At 45.5% G+C, this 23,268-nt stretch overlaps 1 protein-coding gene across 1 annotated transcript in view; it reads left to right on the top strand.

Moving 5' to 3' along the window:
• Positions 1-18,430, top strand: part of LOC141273771 (protein ELYS-like) — a 112,305-nt gene extending 93,875 nt beyond the window's left edge. The window contains exons 31-34 of the mRNA XM_073686108.1: positions 1,677-3,114; positions 11,062-11,201; positions 11,295-11,401; positions 17,769-18,430. Coding sequence (XP_073542209.1) covers positions 1,677-3,114; positions 11,062-11,201; positions 11,295-11,401; positions 17,769-17,949 — 1,866 coding nt within the window. The 3' untranslated portion in view covers positions 17,950-18,430. The remainder of the gene's footprint in view (positions 1-1,676; positions 3,115-11,061; positions 11,202-11,294; positions 11,402-17,768) is intronic.
• Positions 18,431-23,268: the final 4,838 nt, after the last annotated feature.

Raw genomic sequence — 23,268 nt, 5'->3', positions numbered from 1 at the left:
TGTCCAACTGGCCTCAGTAGTGTCATCCCGTGAAATCGTTATCGTAAGATTATTTTATCTGTACCTGGAGCTTTTGATTCTCCTTGGTGGCATCCAAATCTTCTATGTCTTCTGCTAAATTGCTTTGTTCTGATGTCCTAAGAGGACACAAAATAGTCTAAATGTCAAAATATTACTCTGCTGGCGCTGCTATGATGATTGTCAGCGTCTTTTTCATGCTTCTTTGACACTCTGCACTACATTCATCAGACAAATGAATGAGTAATGTTAACAGAGGTGCAAACAAAAAAATGCTTTGCAATCAGGGGACATAAAGGTATGGTTTTACTTTTTTTGTGGCCAAGACCAATATTCTGTTACGCTTCTGTATTGCATGAATAATTTCATATACTTGTTGACTTTGAATTATATTTCCACTTATAAGGAAGAGCAAGTAGTCATCTAGACCGGAGGTCCCCAACCGCCGGTCCGCGGACCAGGACCGGGCCGTTGGGGTTTTTCAGCCGGTCCGCGGGGAGAGGGGGCCCCTCCAGCCTCCAGCAGGGCCGCCATCAGGGCATGACTGCCCTGACTCCAGCATGCTAAGCGCCGGGTCCGGGACATCTTAGCGCTGCGCTGCTGCGGCAGCACCTTCATGATTCCCCTGACTTCCGGTCATGTGACGGCGCCGTCACATGGCCGGAAGTCAGGAGAACCTGGTGTCAGCGATTTGGACGAGCGCCAGGATTCTGCAGGGATCGCATGGGGGTAAGTATAACAAGTTTTATTTTTTTTTAAATACAATTAACTAGGAGTGGGGGGAATGGGAGATGCACATGGGGGGAGGGGAGAGATGAGAGATGCACATGGGGGAGGGGAGAGATGAGAGATCCACATGGGGGGGAAGGGAGAGATGAGAGATGCACATGGGGGAGGGGAGAGATGAGAGATCCACATGGGGGGGAGGGGAGAGATGAGAGATGCACATGGGGGAGGGGAGAGATGAGAGATCCACATGGGGGGGAGGGGAGAGATGAGAGATGCACATGGGAGGGAGGGGAGAGATGAGAGATGCACATGGGGGGAGGGGAGAGATGAGATGCACGGAGGGGGATGAGAGATGCACGGGGGTGAGCTGCACATGGGGGGGTGAGAGATGCACATGGGGGGGTTATGTTTACATAACTTTGTTGCCTTATGAAGGGCGGGGGGGGCCCCCAAAAATTTCTTGCACAGGGGCCCACTACAGTCTGTGTCCGCCCCTGGGATGAAGTAAATGCAGCTGAACAGCAGCTGTCAGGACAGCTGCCCTGTCCTGCTGCAGGGCTTGATGGGGCCTCAGTGATGCGGCTCCTGGCACAGCACATTATGTGGGGCTCCTGGCATAGCTCCTGGCGGGGACCTGGTCTACACTATATGATAAGTATGCACTAAACTCCAAATCCCTCCATTACCCCGCCCCCATATGACCAAAGCCCCGCCCACCCCACCCCCTCCTTGCTGGGCCATGGAAAAATGATCTTGCTTCAAGCCGGTCCCTGGTGCAAAAAAGGTTGGGGACCACTGATCTAGACAACCGGATGACACCAAGTTCCTCTCCTGCAGACAGCAAAGCAAAATGACTGCTAACTTGTCTTTTCTTTTACTTATCAACTGTCACTATGTGTTATAAACACTATAAGTTGTTTTTTTCTCAGGATTTGGATTACACCGTGAATATTAAAGACCCTGAACCAGAGGTGACATATCAACAAATAAGTTCAGCCGTTGAGGACCCTAATGGGGAGAATAATGCTGACCGTTATTATTGCAACAATTATGAATCTGCCTTAAAAGCACCGTCAATGGATCCATGTGATCTCAGTGATGAAAAGGTCAATTTGACAGCTACAGTTAGCAGTGATGAAACTTGTGATAATGCCTTGGCTCTTGGCACTGAGGAAGGGACTAAGGTTACTGAAACACTGCCTTTTATGCCTGAACCTATCAATGCAGCCATTGCAGAAAACGTGCTCGATGCTCTTAAAGAAAATAGGGATAAGGATTTTACGGAAGAAGTTAATAGTGATTCAGTTTCTGAAAATGAAACTGAAAGGAAACTCAGAAATGCACACGATATCGCTAGGACACCTGTAAACAAGGTTAAGCAAACAAACTCTAACACAGTTCTAAGGATAACACCCCCTGAAAAAGTAGATGAGCAGAAGCTTAATCTGGATGAATTTCAGACTTCTCCAACTGAAGGCAAATCTACTATACTAATAAAGCCTCCAACCCCTCGCAGAAGTATCAGGAGAACTACTAAGGTATCTGACAATACCAACAATACCCTTCCACTTCCTACAACCCCTAAAAGAGGCAGTAGAAAAACCAAGGATAATCCTGAAAACTTAAGTACAACATTATCAATCCAACAAGAGGACCAACCATCCATTACTACCACAAGAATTTCTAGAAGAGCTAAAAATTCTGCTTCTGATCAAACTCAGTCCACAGAAAGGGAAACCACTGTTACAGAAGAAATTGTAACAAAGATGCCAGCCTCTCCTGCTAGAACCCGCAGAGGAAAAGCTGCAGCATTGGATAGCCACATAAATACAGGAGATATTGTGGATGTAAAAACTGTAATGCCGACAACACCTACTAGAATTACTAGATCGTCCAAAGTACTACAAGAGAGGGAAAGTGAATCAAACATTGAGAATGTTGAGACTGAACCACTTGTTTCTACACGTACAAGGGGACTAAGGAACAAACAAGTTGTGAATGAGTTGGTCAAACACTTTGAGCTTGGTGCCTCACAGGCTTCCAACAAACCTGACTCCAGCCCTCCTCATTCTCCTAAAAGGCTACTCTTAAGATGGTCTAGAGTCAAATCAGAAAATCAGATTGATAAAAAAGATACAGATGACAATATTGTCACAGCACAAGAGGTGATCACAGTCAATTCTAGAAAAACTGCAAAAAAGTCTATTGGTAAAACAGATATAGAGGCTTCTGCTGATGTCGATGAAGAGCAGAAGAGAACAACCCGTTCAACAAGGACTAAAGCTAACATTGTTACAATGCCAGATGCCACTCCTGTTGAATTTGCATTCTCATCACTTACACCAAGACGTGGAAGAAAACCAAAAGGTTTGTTTAGACCTCCGTTTCCTGTTAAAATAATGGTTCCATGCTAAGAAACTTTAATGTTGACGCAACATGTGGATCATGGTACTACTGGGTAAAACTCTGATCCCCATAGAAACATCATGGTTTAGTAGACTCATACTATGTATAGGTGCTGAACCTGTGACATAGTCCCTAACGTGCAGGAGTATTTCAGCCATCTGATATTCTCCATGATATCCGGCTTCTAGACAAATACATTTTTTCTTTAAAATTCTTTTTATTAGGAAATTTTTACAGTATAGCGAACAAGGGGTCTGGAAAGGGATGAAGGGAAAGGAAAGGCAACCAAATAAAGGGAAAGAGAAAATGGGGTAGGGAGGAAGAGTAAAGAAAAAGAGAGGGGGAAAAAAAGGAAATGAGGAAGATCGTCTTAACATAATTGCACCACAGTGTTCACATAGCAAGTGCGAAAACAACATAGAATGAGGTATAGATTAAAAGAATTCTGGCAAAGTAATAAAACATCATATAAAGAGTCTTCTCTTGCTTGGAGGAAAAATTGCGTTCCAAAAGGACCATTTGGAAAATACATTGATTTTTAAAACCACTTATTTGTTTCATGAATCAAAAGTAAAAATGGAGATCAGAAACTTTTTGTAATATATCTTATTAGAGAAAAATGATTCTTTCTCCACTTATCAGCCACTTTGTTTCCCAGCACTGATGTATTCTCAATACTGATCTGTCTGTGGTGAGATAACAAATTACACTTGCTGTTATAAAAGGGCAGGCAAGGGAAACTGTAGGGAAATAAAAGCCGAAAAGCACATGGGAAATTGCTGCATCTTCTAGTTCAGAGGTAAAAACTGCTGAAAATGCCTGTGCAAGTCATAATGGCTAGAAATAGTGTTCCTAATGTACTGTACCCTCATCAGTTTGTTCTGAAAGGTCACCTGAAAATGCAGTGAAACCATTAGTGTTTCACTTCTTTCTTTTGGGTGTCTGAAACATGTATGGTTTACAAAGCATTGGATGTAAAGTTTACTGTTAATTTGTAGGGGAAAGCTTGTCTACTTGTATATATACTAAAGTATGGCCTGTTAAATTGTATCCTTCAGTTGAGGTTTTAAAACTGTGTATTTGCAGCTAATAGCAATTCCTAACTGTTACAGCAGTTCTGTGCATGTGGGAACTACCTGTAGTACAACACATGGGTGCAGAAATCCCACACATATATTGTTTCATAGACACGCTGCATTCATTTAATCATTTAAAGCTTTGCTAGAGGAACATTTGCGATATTGGTGGGCTCCTACTCTTCATCCATGGCTGTAGTTACGAAACGAGACACAAGATGCAACTTGACCACAGAAGATGTATTGCGTTTTAGAGTTGCTAGAGAAGTATAAGGCCTTAAAGGGAACCTGTCACCCCCTGGGCGATATCAGACCTCTACTATGGGCATACAGGTTATAGAAAAGTGAATCTATAAATACCTGTATGGCCCATAGCCGAGGTCTGATTGCAGAGAAAAGCACTTTAATAAATTCTTTTTTCCACAGGCTTGGCGTCCGGGGGACACCAAGCAATCCCCGCCTATCTGCTTATTATTCCCCCAAATCCCCACCTCTCTGCTTAATTATCATATCCCCCCTCCCCTGCACGTCACAGGGCCCTGTGACAGACCCTGTGACGTGCACTGTGCTCCCTGACTTCCGGGCACGCGCAGAGGGCCGCTCACATAGAGCACGCTTTGCTTCATCCCGGCCCCGTCTACCTGTGCTCTGCGCCGCAGGTTTATATTGCGCAGGTGCCGGAAAGTGACAGTGACCCCCGGCGCCTGCGCAATAGAACCCTGCAGCACAGTGCACGGAGAGTCGAGGCCGGGATGAAGCAAAGCGCGCTCTATGTGAGCGGCCCTCTGCGCGTGCCCGGAAGTCAGGGAGCACAGTGCACCACACAGAGTCCTGTGACGTGCAGGGGAGTGGGGGGATATGATAATTAAGCAGAGAGGCGGGGATTTTGGGGAATAATAAGCAGATCGGTGGGGATTGCTTGGCGTTCCCCAGACACCAAGCCTGTACAAAATAGAATTGATTAAAGTGGTTTTCTTTGCAATCAGACCTCTGCTATGGGCCATACAGGTATGCATAGATTTATTTTTCTATACCCTGTATGCCCATAGTTGAGGTCTGATATCGCCCAGGGGGTGACAGGTTCCCATCAGACCTCTACTATGGGCCATACAGGTAGTATAGAGTTACTTTTCTATCACCTGCATGCCCATAGTAGAGGTCTGATATCACCGGGGGCGGGGGGGGGGGGGGGGGGTGACAGATTCCCATCAGACCTCTACTATGGCCATACAGGTAGTATAGAGTTACTTTTCTATACCCTGCATGCCCATAGTAGAGGTCTGATATCACCGGGGGGGGTGAGAGGTTCCCATCAGACCTCTACTATGGGCCATACAGGTAGTATAGAGTTACTTTTCTATCACCTGCATGCCCATAGTAGAGGTCTCATATCTCCCAGGGGGGACAGATTCCCATCAGACCTCTACTATGGCCATACAGGTATGTATAGAGTTACTTTTCTATCACCTGCATGCCCATAGTAGAGGTCTGATATCGCCCAGGGGGGGTGACAGATTCCCATCAGACCTCTGCTATGGGCCATACAGGTAGTATAGAGATACTTTTCTATCACCTGCATGCCCATAGTTGAGGTCTGATATCGCCCAGGGGGGGGGGGGTGACAGGTTCCCATCAGACCTCTGCTATGGGCCATACAGGTATGTATAGATTTATTTTTCTATCACCTGCATGCCCATAGTTGAGGGCTGATATCGCCCAGGGGGTGACAGGTTCCCTTTAAATGTCTGTTTTATTTCATCAGCATTTTGAATCTGACATTCCTCAGTTTTTGGTCATTATGTCCCTTTTTACAGTCAGTGTTTCAGCAGTAATTTTCTTGTATGCATTAAAAAAATCACAGCCTTTTCTACCTTCCAAATGTTAAAAACTGCATATTGATAGCATTTTCAGATCCATATATTTGTATTGATTGGATTTTATCCGTGATTTTAAACAAAATCAGACACACAAAAACGTGATCCTCACCATAGACTATTAGGCTATGTGCATATGTTGCCATTTTTGCTGCGTTTTTCAGTGCAGATTTGTCACAACCTGAAGGATTTCCTGAAGCCAGCAAAGTGAATGAGAATCCTGAAGTCTCATGCAGACATTGCTTATTTGTGACTTGCAGATTTGGTGCAGCTTTAAATCTGCAGCATGTCAATTATTTCAGTGTAAGGGTACGTGCGCACAATCAGTAATCGCTGCGGATTGGAAGCAGCGCACTAGCGCTGCGTGCAATCCGGAGTGGCCAGATGTTACAGTATAGTGGATGGGATTTCAAGATATCCCATTCCCACTATGCGTCTCTGTGCACCTGCGGATCACCCTCGGACATGCGGTGCGTCTTTCCAGACCACAGCATGTTAATTTCTCTTGCAGAGCAGGCTAGTCTCCGCAACAGAAATTAGATCACTACAATTTATTGATTGCGGTGAATCCGCATGGTTCAATTTACACATGCGGATTCACCTGCGTGCAGCGATTTGGACGCAGCATAAAGTATGCTGCTTTCAAAGTGTTGCCAGTCCCAACCGTGTGCACATACCCCTAGGCTGTGTGCACATGTTGCAGATTTAGTGCTTTTTTTTTGTTGCGGGTTTTTTTGTGCGCAAATTTGTGATAAAACCTGGTGCTAGCAAAGTGAATGAGAAACCTGAACTGTCATGCACATGTTGAGTATAGAAAATAATCTGCAGCATGTCAATTCTCTGTGCTTTTTTGCCTGCGTTTTTCAACCATTGAATGCACTGAAAAAACTAGGCAAAATCGCAACATTTTTGATGCTGCGTTTTCCTGCCAAGAGATACAGAATTTTCTGCACCAAATACCCTTAGGCTGTGTGCACACTGTTCGTTTTAGCAACATTTTTTCCGCTAAGAATTGGGCAAAAAACGCTAGTCAGGATTTGCAATGCGTTTAAAACTGCTGCATGTCAACTTTGTGTGGTTTTGCCTAATTCCCTTTGCCCATGTCACTTGTAAACAATAATAAACCACTATATACTCACATATCTGCCATAATCCCGAGTGTCCCACGGCAATCAGATCATCCAGCAGCCAGCGATACACTGACAGGAGTGTGATCGCTCCCGGCAGTGTATAGCGCTGATCTGCCGGGAGAGAGGTCACCAGAGTTCAATCAGCTGATGAGCTCCAGTGACCTCACTTACTGCACCGTTGCTGTGTCAGAAAATTCTCATGCAGCAGTGGTGCCGTGAGGTCACCAGAGCTTATCAGCTGATTGAACTCCGGTGACTTCTCTCCCTGCAGCTCAGTGCTGTGCACTCACAGGAGCGATTTTATACTCCTGTGTCCATGTATAGCCTGCTGTGACTGCTCTAGAACTGACCCAAATCTTCGTGGGACACTGTGGATAATGTCATCACCTCGAACAGATGAGGGATATGGTTGTGGTTTTATTTTATTTTTTTCAGGTGACTGGCTTCAGCGGATTGGACGTTAGGTGAGTATTTTTATTTTCTGTTTCTTTTACAGATGACAATGGCTTCAGGGGATTAGGCGTTAGGTAAATATAACTGTTTATTTTTAAATAAATGATTAAAACCGTGTGGACTTTTATTTCAAATAAAGGATTTTTTTCAGTCCGTGTGTTTTTCAAAACCATACTATGTGGTTAGTAATGGGAGTGTCTTATAGACGCCCGGTATTACTAACCTGGGCTTCATGCCAGCTGCTAATGCAAGGCTGACATGAACCCCAACATTATTACCCCACTTGCCACCGCCACAGGGCAAGTGGGAAGAGCGGAGACTAAGCACCAGATTTGGCGCATCTTACGGATGCGCAATTTCTAGGGCCGCTGAGGGCTGATACTATTAGCCTCGGAGGGAGCCAGTATCCATGGCCCCTTCCTTGGCTATTAATATCTGCTCACAGCTGTCGGTTTAGCCTTTGCTGGTCAGATTTTATATGGGGACCCTACGTCAATTTTTTTCATTGGTCCCTCTTGTATCTAGCCAGTAAACGCGAAGGTAACAGCTGTGGGCTGTTAATAGGCAGGGAACATTTTTGGCTAATTGCCCCTTCCCTGGCTAGTAATATCAGCCCCCAGGTTTCCCTCTGCTGGATATGAAAATGACGCGGGTGCCCACACCATTTATTTTACTTAATTCATTTTATTTCATAAGAAATCCCATGCCCACTGCTTGTTTTTGACGCTGTGTAAACTCACCCGCAGCATGTCAATTTGCAGATTTTGACCGATTGAAATGTCATTACATGCAGTGGATCCACATGTACTGACAAAACAAGTGCAGCATTAGAATGCAGCATTTTGGGCGTAGTCCAAGCGCGCTGCTGGTTCCTGATCGTGGGGACGTGCCCTAAAGGCTTAACCAAACAGCTGTGAGCTGTTAATAGCCAGGGGACATATTGGCCTAATAGCTCTTTCTAAGCTAAAAAATACCAGCCTTCCGCTGCCCCAGAAATGACACTTCATATTTAATGTTCCAATTCTGGCACTTAGCCCAGATTCTTCCTGATGCATCAGGGTAATGGGATTAGGTGTCGCTGACATAAAGCCCAAGGTTTAGTAATGAAGAGGTGTCAGCCAGACACCCTTATTACTAAACTTGTAAGTAAACAGTGAAATAAACACACACGCCAAGAATAAAACACTTTCTTTAACCCCTTCACGACATGCTCCGTACATGTACAGCGCATGTCGTGTCTCCCCTTTTGGTGCGGGCTCCGGTGCTGAGCCTGCACCTTTCCGGGCAAATGACCGCTGATCTGGACATGCCCCTAACAGCCGCAGGTGGAATCGCGATCTACCCGCAGCTGTTAACATGATAAATGCTGCTGTCAAATTCTGACAAAAGCATTTAACATGATCATGCCGGAAGCGTGTCACATGATCGGGGGGTCTCCGATGGGTTGTCATGACAACCCGGAGTCTACAGGCGACCTCTGTGGTTGTCATAGCCAATCTGCTATGAGCGGCGGTCGGCGTTCACAGCCGATGAGCAGTTTTGTTACACATAGCGGGACTAATGCCCTGCTATGTGTAACACAGGTGATCGGAAGATGGAGACTATTGAAGCAAGTAAAAAGTAGAAAAAAAATGTTTTTAAAAGTTTAAATCACTCCCACCCCCACTTTTGCCCTATTCAAAATAAAACCATAAAAAAATCAAATATACACATATTTGGTATCCCGCTTTCAGAAGCGCCCGATCTATCAATATAAAAAAAGTGTTCATCAGATCGGTAAATGGCGTAACGAGAACAAAAATCCAAATGCCACAATGAAATTTTTTTTAGTCGCCGCAACATTGCAATAAAATGCAATAACAGGTTATCAAAAGATCGTATCTACACCAAAGTGGTATCAATAAAAACATCAGCTCGATGCACAAAAAATAAGCCCTCACCCAGTCCACGAAAAATAGTCTCGACTGGTCTCGGAAAATGGCGCCTTTTTTTTTTTTTTTTTTTTTTTTTTTATAACAAAGTTTGGATTTTTTTTTCCACTCAAATAAGAGAACATATACATATTTGGTATCTACGAACTCGTATTGACCTGTAGAATCATAATGGCAAGTGAGTTTTAGCTTTGAGTGAACATGGTAAAAAAAAAGGCGGAATTGCACTTTTTTGCAATTTCGCCGCACTTGGAATTTTTTTCCTGTTTTTCAGTACACAATATGGTAAAACCAATGGTGTCGTTCAAAAGTGCAACTCGTCTTGCAAAACACAAGCCCTCACATGGACATGTTGAAAAAAAATAAAAGTTATGGCTCATGGAATAAGGTGCGCAAAACCAGAGAAGGGTTAAAGCGATGTCCCACGTATCTTTTTTCAAATATCTTTAGCTCCAAAAGGCATTCCTTGCTGTAAAAAAAAGCGCATGCAAAAACCGTGCTTTTTTTCTGCCAAGAGATGCAGAAATATCTGCACCCAAATACTGAACGTGTGCACATACACTTATGGCTGCATGATCTATTTGTGATTATGGAGACCATGTTAAACAGATGTCTGAATGAGACTTTACTGGTTCATCTAAGGCACCAAGTTTTAGGTTTAGCATAGTTTTGTTTAAACATTATCTTACAGTTAGAATGATAAATGTTACATTTGTGTGCTGATTCCCAGTTACTCTGCATCATCACCCAGAGCCGCACTAACGGCTCAGCTAGTTCTGTGCTGTCATTTTTTCACTGAATTTTATGTACATGCATAAGAGACAAAAGGACAGTGAAAAAAGCGCACCAAAAAACAAGCAAAAAAGCAAGAAAATCCTGAACAAACCTCCTGGCAAGAGATCAGGTTTTGCTGCAGAAAAAAAAACCACGCAGCAAAAAACGCAATGTGTGAACATAGCCTCATATAAAAAATTGTGTGTAAAACTCCATGTTCACACTGGAGAAGCCGCCCCAGGAAGCTTTATGGAGCAGATTTGATGCCTCCGACACCTACTACATATCTGCTGCATGTGAGCAGAACTCTAGCTATTTGAGTGCCGCTCATTTATGTAGAATGTAACTCTGGATCAATAATCGGGATAATTAAGTGGCATTTACAAACCAAACTTTTCTTAGGTTATCAATAATGGGTGAACCTACACTTCTGGCTACATTAATTTGTGAAACCTGATGTGGAAGAAACCAGTTTGTTCCAATCTTGTGTCTTCAGGTCCAACAAATAAACTAGAAAAAAAGCCGCTGTGTTGCTGTTTTCATAAATTTCAATCTTTGTGCTCCATGGGCACATTTTTAGCTTTCCAGTACTTTAAAAAACATGGACATACTTGTAACAATAACTGAACAGCTATTTCTCACGTAATGAACTTGTTTGTTCCCTCTGCAGCTCAGCAAACAGCTCTCCTTATTTCTCCCACTAAGACGCCAGCACCAATAGCTTCAGAGTACCTGTTTTCTCCACCATCTCGAAGTACAAGGAGGACAACAAGGACAAAACTCTCTACCAGTGTAATGCTGGAAGAAAAGGTCGGATATCATTGTTTTATGTTGCTGGGCTTTCCTTTCCTTTTACATTGCAGAAAATCTTAAGCCCTAATTATGCGTTTCCCTAATTTTTAGGATGTAACTGTTAAGGAGTCGCATGAAATAGCTCATGTTCCTGACACACCAGAACTAAAGCGACCAAGAGGCAGACCTTCAAAATGCCGAGTAAAGGAAGACGACCAGTAAGTATTTGTTGTAGTGTTTTCCTTCCTTCTTAATTTCGGTAAAATCATCTAACCTGTTACATATATACACACTTTTGGGCCTGATTCATCAATGTGTAACCACCAGAATTCAGCCTTAAAATACCTTAGATGTTGCAGTTTTCACAGCAGTTTTGGCCGCTACACCAAATTACTTGGAACTGGGGCGAGACAGAATATTGTAACACCTGCTTGACTAATTTATTACAAATTGCTCATACCTTACAGCAGAAATGTTACTTCAGTTTGTCTGGATTCACGATCTAATCCAATTGGAGTCATATTATTAAAATCTAACTATTATTAGTTCTATTAAGAAATAAGGTGATTCTGAATCACAAATATCTAGAAATGTTGTACCAAATGTAGTCTGTGAATGCTGTATTAAATATTAGTCTCAATTATGAAAGTCTTCTCCCATGACCGACTAACATTAACTCCCTTTTTTAAAAGTTTGTTCCCATTAATAGTTAGTGGGTCCTATATTATTTAATTCTATACGTTATCTAATCAACCAGTCTCAGTTGTGAGACCATCTATTCCCATATCGCACTCTCATCAGTGGATCATTATTGGTTGGCTAGTAAATATGTAGCATTGAGAGTGATCCAGTTATGAACTCCCTGATCACTTCCTATGTAAGAACAGACTAGCACATTCAAACATTGGCACTGGAGATAAAGCCCTACGCTTTTCTTCAATGATTGATTACTGCTTTGAGTATATAAACAGTATAAAATGCGCAGTAATCCATGAGAACGTATTGGCATGATTGCTGGCTGGAGTAGCATATTTGGCAAGATGCATGTCCGTGATGAGGTGTACCGAATTCATAAGGGGTTTGCACATTTTAATTCTGCACACCCATCATTAAGACTGGTGTACAAAATTCCAGTTTTAATGAATCTGGCCCTTTATTCTGACAGGGTAAGTATGCTTAACAGCAGATGCTAAAATATATTTGTGCCACCTCCATGGGATGGCTTCAATAAGGCACATTGGTGATTGACAGCAGTCTTGCGTGTTAGTCTACTTTTCCACTCCTCATCTTTTTTTATAGTCAGTGGCTTTAGGAGCAATGTCCATTACCTTATACTGTTGGGCGCCGTCAGTGTTCATGTCTGGCATTTCAAACATCACCCTTCACCAAGTTATATAGAGAAGTCTATAGAAAGCTATAATAAAATTATTAAACTGATTATGGACTTAAAGCAACTAAACCACTGCTAAGAAAAAAGGACTATTAGGATATCACCTAGGGATCTGCTTTACCAGTAGAATCTGGCATTACTGATTGACGTCTATTTAATAGGAGCAAAATATCTAGGTGGTCTGACCTGATTGCTGAAAATTTACGGATTATAGAATAAAGGGGAAGAGGGAAAAAATACAAGGAATAGGTTTACAGAAAATAAATGTTTCAATTTTGACAGTTTTTTATGAACACCTATTTATTAATTCCATTAAAGGGATTGTCTGGTTTAAAATGAAAAGTGTGCAGTCACTCTGTGCGACTGCAGACTTGTGAATCCTCCCAGGGCACGCACTGTGTGTTGTGAGGATTCGTCGTTTCCTGCCCCGGAAACTGCGGTAAGGTACTCTACATGCATTCTCCATGGCAAAACCCATCTAGTGGGCGCGACCTCGCTCAATACAGTTGTATTGAGCGAGGTCGCGCCCACTAGACTGGTTCAGCCTGGAAGCATGCATATTACATACCTGACCGCTGTTCCCGGAGCAGAGAACGGCGAATCTTCGCAGCACACAGTGCGTGCCCTGGGAGGATTCACAAGTCTGCAGTCTCAGTCATACCTGACCACTTCGGCACCCACCATCCGATTCACTTTTCTGCATCGCTGCGTGCTGTTTCTCCGGTCTCTTCACCATAGACCAGTAATTCCATACAAGACCTTATGACATGCAGTGACCTGCGGTCTGGATGTGTCATGAAGTCCTAATCCATAGTGAAAAGGCCTTAGAAGCAACGCGCAATGGCAAAAAGAGGAGGATCAGACAATAGCCGGAGAGGTCAGCTTTAATCATGTGTGTTTTTGTTTAACAGGCATACGTAATTAGGGGTCATACGTAAGTTGGATGTTTGGAAGTCGGGGACTTCCTCTATACTACTTAAACTTATTTTGTTGTTCAAAGTCTGGATATAGTATATCATTAATACTGTAATATATTCACTCATGCTTCTTATACAGATTTCTCCATATAATACACTGTATCAAAGTTCCTGAACATTTCAATTTGTAGGAAATAAAGTGCAACATTGTTCTCTATTGGGTGGCACTTCAATTACTGTCTCAATCATATTGCTATCCTTTAAAGGATCAATACACACTAGCTATTGAACCCGTTCTACGCCCTGGTGGCGAGCATTTTTATTGGTATATGGTCTCCCATGCTGGTATGTCCTGCCCCCTCCTGTCCCCACCATCCTATCCTGGTATGCATGGCACTCCTCACCCCCAATCCTGGTATGCATGGCACCCCTCACCCCCCCCAATCCTGGTATGCATGGCACCCCTCACTCCTATCCTGGTATGTATGTATGGTACCCCTCACCCCCCCCCCCCCAATCTTTGTATGCATGGCACCCCTCATCCCCCAGTCCTGGTATGCATGGCACCTCTCATCCCCCAGTCCTGGTATGCATGGCACCTCTCATCCCCCAGTCCTGGTATGCATGGCACCCCTCATCCCCCAGTCCTGGTATGCATGGCACCCCTCATCCCCCAGTCCTGGTATGCATGGCACCCCTCATCCCCCAGTCCTGGTATGCATGGCACCCCTCATCCCCCAGTCCTGGTATGCATGGCACCCCTCATCCCCCCAGTCCTGGTATGCATGGCACCCCTCATCCCCCAGTCCTGGTATGCATGGCACCCCTCATCCCCCAGTCCTGGTATGCATGGCACCCCTCATCCCCCAGTCCTGGTATGCATGGCACCCCTCATCCCCCAGTCCTGGTATGCATGGCACCCCTCATCCCCCAGTCCTGGTATGCATGGCACCCCTCATCCCCCAGTCCTGGTATGCATGGCACCCCTCATCCCCCAGTCCTGGTATGCATGGCACCCCTCATCCCCCAGTCCTGGTATGCATGGCACCCCTCATCCCCCAGTCCTGGTATGCATGGCACCCCTCATCCCCCAGTCCTGGTATGCATGGCACCCCTCATCCCCCAGTCCTGGTATGCATGGCACCCCTCATCCCCCAATCCTGGTATGTATGGCACCCCTCACCCCCCCAATCCTGGTATGCATGGTCCCCTCGCCCCCAATCCTGGTATGCATGGTCCCCTCGCCCCCCAATCCTGGTATGCATGGTCCCCTCGCCCCCCAATCCTGGTATGCATGGTCCCCTCGCCCCCCAATTCTGGTATGCATGGTCCCCTCGCCCCCCAGTCCTGGTATGCATGGCACCCCTCGCCCCCCAGTCCTGGTATGCATGGCACCCCTCACCCCCCCAATCCTGGTATGCATGGTCCCCTCGCCCCCCAATCCTGGTATGCATGGTCCCCTCGCCCCCCAATCCTGGTATGCATGGTCCCCTCGCCCCCCAATCCTGGTATGCATGGTCCCCTCGCCCCCCAATCCTGGTATGCATGGTCCCCTCGCCCCCCAATCCTGGTATGCATGGTCCCCTCGCCCCCCAATCCTGGTATGCATGGTCCCCTCGCCCCCCAATCCTGGTATGCATGGTCCCCTCGCCCCCCAATCCTGGTATGCATGGTCCCCTCGCCCCCCAATCCTGGTATGCATGGTCCCCTCGCCCCCCAATCCTGGTATGCATGGTCCCCTCGCCCCCCAATCCTGGTATGCATGGTCCCCTCGCCCCCCAATCCTGGTATGCATGGTCCCCTCGCCCCCCAATCCTGGTATGCATGGTCCCCTCGCCCCCCAATCCTGGTATGCATGGTCCCCTCGCCCCCCAATCCTGGTATGCATGGTCCCCTCGCCCCCCAATCCTGGTATGCATGGTCCCCTCGCCCCCCAATCCTGGTATGCATGGTCCCCTCGCCCCCCAATCCTGGTATGCATGGTCCCCTCGCCCCCCAATCCTGGTATGCATGGTCCCCTCGCCCCCCAATCCTGGTATGCATGGTCCCCTCGCCCCCCAATCCTGGTATGCATGGTCCCCTCACCCACCCCCCAATCCTGGTATGCATGGTCCCCTCACCCACCCCCCAATCTTTGTATGCGTTCTACCCCTCACCCCCCCCCCAATCTTTGTATGCATGGTACCCCTCAGCCCCCCAATCTTTGTATGCGTTCTACCCCTCACCCCCCCCCAATCTTTGTATGCATGGTACCCCTCAGCCCCCCAATCTTTGTATGCGTTCTACCCCTCACCCCCCCCCCCAATCTTTGTATGCATGGTACCCCTCACCCCCCCAATCTTTGTATGCATGGTACCCCTCACCCCCCCCCCCCAATCTTTGTATTCGTGTTACTCCTCATCAGTTTCATGCTGTACGCATACAAAAAAATAAACACTTATACTCGCCTTTCTTCCTTGTGCTCCAGCGCTGCTGTGTCCTGTTCTGCCGGAGGCCGGTGGAGGAGTGCGGCGCGTGCCCATACCGCGCTGTCCGGCGCCATTTTGCTGTAGACACACTGTAAATGTGTCTTCAGTAAAATGCCGCCGGATAGCTCTATGCGCATGTGCCGATTCCGATGCCTCACTCCTGCCCCGATCTCTGGGTCAAGAGAGGCACCGCAGCAGCGCTCCTCCCGGTCAGGTAAATATGGCGCTGAAGATCGTGGTATGTGCTCAGTGTCTACGCATACCGTGATCTCCGGTGCCATACCCTCCTCTTACCTGTAACGGCTGGATGCGTTCTTCTGTCTGGAGCCAGACTGCACAGGCGTGTCGCGCTTGCACAGTCTATCGAGGCTTCAGACAGAGGGACACTTGTAGTGTTATATTATAGATATCAAGTGATGCTTAAAATCGCTTGGAAAAGCGCATGTAAAAACGCCTAAACGCTTCTCCCTGGCAGAAAAACCGCATGTAAAATCTGTATGCCTTTTTCTGCCAGGGAGAGGAAAAAACGCTCAGGAAATTTCTGCTTAAAGTCTGCATCATGGGCACATACCCTTATAGTCCGAAAAATACCGTATTTTAATATTTTATTTAATTAACAAAATAACTTTCATTTTATTCACTTTCTTTACTACCAGACCCTTTTCTCCCCCTTTTTTTCTCATTTATTCTATATTTATTCTAAGTGGTATATGCTAATGTGAATAGTGTAATAACAAAGGTGGGATTTCTGCTCTGAGACTCTCACGGTATGCATACACTAACATTTTACAGTTTTGGGAACACTTATGTACTAAGTGAACTAACATCTGGATGTAAATTTGGTAGTTTGACGCAGTATTGAGAGATGGTGCTCACCAATATGACAAAGGGGATACGGGATTCGAAAAAAAAAAAGTGCCTAACCACGGACAGGCAGGTAGTTGCGATGTACCTTTCTGTTGTGCCCAAAGCAGTCACAGGCTTCTACTGAGGTCACCGCAGCAGAGCAGCAGTTTCTCCTCCTGTTGACAGGACGGGACCACTGGTGTCATGCTGATTGACAGCTGGCGCTCTGCTGCCTATTTGGGGGAAGCCGGCCGTCAATCAGCATGACACCAGTGGTCCCGTCCTGTCAACAGGAGGAGAAACTGCTGCTCTGCTGACAGGGGGAAGCAGACTCTCCAGCAGGAGCGGTCAATGACCGGCGCCGGGTACAACAGGCAGGTAGTAGCCTGATTCAGCAACTTCATTCCTATTTTTAATGTCCCAGATATCCCCTTTAATGAACTTAATGAAATGGTTTGCTCTCTGTCCTCCACACTACTTTCTCCAAATGTATGAGCTATATGGACCTACTCTGCTGTCTTTACCAGAAACGTCAAAGGGCTCGTTTGATATGATTCTGTATATATTTGCATTTTAGACACATTGAACATAGTAAGTTTTGGCTAATAAGTTTTAGAAGGGGCACAGTAAAGGATATTCAGATGTGACTTTTTTCACATCTGTGGTGCAGTTTCCATAAGTAACTGCAACCACTACCCAGTGTCAGATTATTTATTTGACCTCAATAGCACCCCCCACTGGCCTTGTTGATTTCTAATGGGCACTGTTGTGGTGTTCCTCACTTTTGATAGTGCTGCATGCAGAGTTATTCGTCCTGCGTCTACTATGTGTCTGCTATGGCAATCCGTGATGCAGAGCCATACCTGTATACATAGAAAATGTTAACACATCGTTGTTCACTATAGGCATGTAATGTACTTACTACTCCTGTGCACTTCAACTTGTTACTTCTGGAATATTATAGGGCAGAAGATCACCCTCCTATAAAGATTCAGCTGCTGTCACCCCCAGAAAAGGCAACTGGTGATTCAGAAAGTACAAAGCCTTCATCTTTAAAATCTAAAGCTTCTGGTCGAAAGCAGTCCAGGAAAACCAGGAGAAGGAAAATTATATCAAAACCAGTCAATCGCAGGAACATCAGATGATTGATGAACGTTGTTGATTTTAATGTGCTGTGTAAAATAAAATAAACTGTGTAAAATATTAAAATCGGCTCACTGGGAAGAATAATTTATATAAATTATTGTAAATGGTCTTAAAAGCTTGAAGTTTAATATTTCATTAGAATTTTCTTCCCAGACATTTTTTCTATTTTGTATCGTTTTGTAAAAAATGTATCTATAGTTTCTTAATATGTTAAATAAATGAGAGAATTAACAATATTTTACTTTTATTATAAAACTCAGTTTCATTTTCTTAACTTAATCATTGTTTTCCATAATGACTCTCTGAAATTTACTGCATCCTTGACCTTTTTAAGGCAAAGGCCATAAATCCACTTAATGTAAATGTTGCATTTTTTCTGATGTGTTATTTTGTGCACAGAAAGTCTGCTACATTTTAAAGGAACATTCACACGGTTTTTGAAAGTTGGTCCATTAAAAAAAACCTGCAATATCACTTAAATGCTTGAGACTCTTCCTATTCATTTCTATTGTAGAACCTGTTTACTGTTTCTATATGCAGTTTTTTTCCGCTTCAGGTTTTAAAAAATGTTTGGTGGAATAAAAGTGCATGACACTACTTTTGAAGTGGCTTCTGATGACATCCGATCCAAACTACTAGACACTGTGAATCAAATAGCTGCAACAAAGTAAAAGTTTTCAAAACACTTCAATAACTCTTCAAAAATACTTACAAAAATACTTACAAGATTGTCCCATAAACAAAGTGTATTTTAATCAATGTCTATTGGTATAATAATAAGTTCCACAATTTGATTTGTTAAAATGTTCCTGTGCTGAGATAATCTTATAAATGTGCACCTGCTACATACTATTAAATGGCTGTGTCTGATCATACCACAGCACCTTGCTAGGGAAGGATACAAAAAAGTATACGGACAGGACAGCATGGGATTGCAGCGGATTCTTTTTGTGAGGCAAAACATTTCCTTACCTGTTTTATTACAGGAATCAGTTCTTTTGCTGCGTCTCTAGCACTCTGCTCATATTGGAAATCAAGTCAGTGACACCTAATGTCAGCTTACTTGATTTATGATGAACTCCACACCCACGCACAAAGACGGCCACACACTGGACCTCATCTTCACCCGCCTCTGTTCCCTATCTAACCTCTCTAGCTCACCTCTCCCTCTTTCTGACCACAACCTACTCACATTCTCTTCTCTCTCCTCTCCAGGGCAACAATCCCCACTCCACAAAGTTGCATACCCTCGCAGACATCTCAAACACCTTGACCTACACTCACTCTCTGAATCCCTCCTCCCTCTTACAGACATTAGTTCCTTACATGATGCAGATGTTGCTGCCACTTTATACAACACCACAACCGCTGCAGCTCTCGATTCGGTCGCCCCCCCTCACACATACCAAGGCTCGCACAATCAACAGACAACCGTGGCACACCAGCCTAACTGAAGAACTGCGACGGGCCTCCAGGGTTGCTGAACGTAGATGGAAAAGGTCCCAGTCCAATGAGCACTTCATCGCATTCAAACAGTCCCTCACCACCTTCAAGTCCACATTCACTGCAGCAAAACAAACATACTTCTCATATCTTCCCTGTCTCACAACCCTAAACAACTATTCAACACCTTCAACTCTCTCCTCCCCCAGTGCCTCCTCCCTCTCCTCTTATTTCAGCCAAAGACTTAGCCTCATTCTTTAAGTAGAAGATTGACACCATCAAAGCTCTTGCTTAAAGCCCCGACAGCCCCTCCCCACACCTACTCAACCCTCTTCCTCCAAAACCACCTTCTCCACCATTTCTGAAGATAAACTTTCCTCTTTACTCTCCAAATCACACCTCACCACCTGTGAACTTGACCCAATCCCATCCCACCTCATCCCAAACCTTACCACTATCTTCATCCCAACCCTAGCCCACCTCTTCAACCTGTCACTAACAACTGGTGTCTTCCCCTCATGCTTCAAACATGCCTCAATCTCACCCATCCTCAAAAAACCCTCCCTTGACCCATCCTCTGTGTCTAGCTATCGCCCCATATCACTTCTCCCCTATGCCTCAAAACTACTGGAACAACATGTCCACTCTGAGCTGTCCTCCCACCTCTCCTCCTGCTCCCTGTTCGACCGCCTACAATCTGGTTTCCGACCGCACCATTCTACTGAAACTGCACTGACTAAAGTCACCAATGACCTACTAACCGCCAAAGCTAAGCGACACTACTCTGTCCTCCTCCTCCTAGACCTGTCATCTGCCTTTGACACAGTGGACCATTCCATATTACTACACTCTCTCATCTCTCGGCATCACAGACTTGGCCCTATCCTGGATCTCCTCATACCTAACAGACAGGACATTCAGTGTCTCCCACTCACACACCACCTCCTTATCTCGCCCCCTATCTGTCGGTGTCCCCCAAGGTTCAGTTCTAGGACCGCTGCTCTTCTCCATCTACACCTTAGGCCTGGGACAGCTCATAGAATCTCATGGCTTTCATTATCACCTCTATGCTGATGACACACAGATCTACCTCTCTGGACCCGATATCACCTCCTTACTAACCAAAATCCCACAATGTCTGTCTGCTATCTCATCCTTCTTCTCTGCCAGATTTCTAAAACTTAACATGGACAAAATGGAATTCATCATCTTTCCGCCATCTCATTCAACCCCCCCAACTGACCTATCTATCAACGTCAATGGCTGCCCACTCTCCCCAGTCCCTCAAGCTCACTGCCTTGGGGTAACCCTGGACTCAACTCTCCTTCAAACCACATATCCAAGCCCTTTCCACTTCCTGCCGATTCCAACTCCAAAATATCTCCCGGATCCGCACATTGATAAACCATGCATCTGCAAAAAAACTAGTGCACGCCCTCCTCATCTCCCGCCTTGACTACTGCAACCTCTTACTCTGTGACCTCCCCTCTAACACTCTCGCACCCCTCCAATCTATCCTAAGCTCTGCTGCCCGACTAATCCACCTGTCGTCTCCCCCCCACCGCGCTATTCCCCGGCCTTTCCTCTCTGTCAATCTCTCCACTGGCTCCCCATTGCTCAGAGACTCCAGTTCAAAACCATAACCATGACATACAAAGCCATTCACAACCTGTCTCCTCCATATATCTCTGACCTAGTCTCCCGATACATACCCGCACGCAACCTCCGATCCTCACAAGATGTCCTTCTCTACTCCCCTCTGATCTCCTCCTCCCACAACCGTATACAAGATTTCTCCTGTGCATCCCCCCCTACTCTGGAACTCTCTACCCCAACGTATCAGACTCTCGCCTACCGTGGAAACCTTCAAAAGGAACCTGAAGACCCACCTCTTCCGACAAGCCTACAACCTGCAGTAACCACCGCTGCACGACCAGCTCTACCGTCACCTACTGTATACTCGCCCATCCCTTGTAGATTGTGAGCCCTTGCGGGCAGGGTCCTCGCTCCACCATACCGCTGCACGACCAGCTCTACCCTCACCTACTGTATCCTCACCCATCCCTTGTAGATTGTGAGCCCTCGCGGGCAGGGTCCTCGCTCCACCATACCGCTGCACGACCAGCTCTACCCTCACCTACTGTATACTCACCCATCCCTTGTAGATTGTGAGCCCTTGCGGGCAGGGTCCTCGCTTCTCCTGTACCAGTCGCTGTCACATTGTGTTCAAGTTTATTGTAATTGTTCTTGTATTATACTGCTTTTTCACATGTAAAGCGCCATGGAATAAATGGCGCTATAATAATAAATAACTCTGGAGACTAGTGATTTGGGCAAAAACACTCACTTCTATGATAAAACATAGGGGCAATGTTTTACCTCGCAGAAAGCAGCAGCTGCAAACCATAGTTATGTCATCTGTATAATCGCTTATTCTTCCTTCCTTGGCCAGGAATTGTAATATGTGCTGACCATCTTCCTGCTTGGTCAGACACATCAAATGCTGCTACGTACTATATAATGGCTGTAAGTTTACGTCATGGTCTGGAAGGGGTTCTTGACTTGAGCTATGCCTGCACGATCGCCGCCGCAAGTTCAGCTTAATGGGGTTGTCCACTACTAGGACAACCCCTTCTTAATGTTCAGCCCCGATAAAATAAACCTTTACTCGCCTCCCATGCTGGCTCTGTTCCAGTGGTATCTGTACTCTGTCCCAGTGCTGTGATGTGGTGGAATGACACGTGATGCCTGGTGTCACTGTCCCCACCTCCTGTCGAAATGAACATGAAGAGGAAGTCCAGGATCAGCTGCAGCCGGACTTCCGCTTCATGTTCAGTTTGTACGAAGGCGGGGACAGAGATACCAGCGCTGATTGGGCGTCACGTGTCATTACACCGCATCATAGCCCTGGGACCGCGAGGTTTGTTTGTTTATCTGGGCCATACATTTAGTTTAAGAAGGGGTTGTCCTAGTAGCGGATAACCCCTTTGAAGAAGTGCTCCCATCAACTTTTATCCTCTTAATATATTGGAATCATATTGTATAGCACTGTGTACTTACAATTGCTCATTTTACCCAGCTAATTATTCTCTTTTCCATTAGTTCTTCGACATCACGTGATTAAAAACTGACTTAGTGAATCGTTAAAAGTAGTGATGAGCACAAGAGCTCATTAATCAAGTTTGGCCAGGGTGCTCGGGTATGCTCCGAGTATCGTGGGTGCTCGATTGACACGTTTGTGTCCCCACGGCCGCATGTTTGGTGATTGTCCAACAGCCGCGAAACATGCAGCTGCGAGGACTCGTAACTCGAGCACCCGCGATACTCTGTGCATACCCGAGCACCCTAGGCAAACTCGAGTAACGCTCAGTGGCGCTCATCGTTGCTTAAAAGGATTTAGTAAGTCAGTTTTTAAGTCCTGTGTGTAATGCTGTGGTTGAAATATAGAAATTTACATGCAGCAAAATGGCCCCGCTGTATACGCAGTAGCATTTCTTGTTTGCCGATAGATGCTACTGCGCAAGCGCGGCCGGCGGAGCCATATTGATACAAGCAAAAAAAAATTTCCTCCAGCAAAACGGCTCCCATGTGTGTGCAGTAGCATCTATCGCTTGCCGGCGCCATTTTGTTGGAGGAAAAAAAAGTTGCAGCATTATGGTGCTGCACTTGCGCAGTAGCATCTATCGGCAAGCGAGATATGCTACTGCACATGCGCGGGCAGCAGGGCCATCTTGCTTCATGTCAATTTATACATTTCAACCACAGAATTACACATGCAGTATTAAAAATAGGAGGCAGGTTACTGAGGGCATAATGACCCGTCAGAAGGCATACAGTGGAATACATAAGCAGAGCACCAGATAAAGCCCCTCCCC

The sequence above is a fragment of the Phyllobates terribilis genome, unplaced genomic scaffold (genome assembly GCF_046119375.1).
Source record: "Phyllobates terribilis strain yellow unplaced genomic scaffold, ASM4611937v1 Scaffold_5__5_contigs__length_657084704, whole genome shotgun sequence".
In the NCBI taxonomy this organism is placed as follows: domain Eukaryota; kingdom Metazoa; phylum Chordata; class Amphibia; order Anura; family Dendrobatidae; genus Phyllobates; species Phyllobates terribilis.
This window is presented reverse-complemented; position numbering and strand designations above follow the sequence as displayed.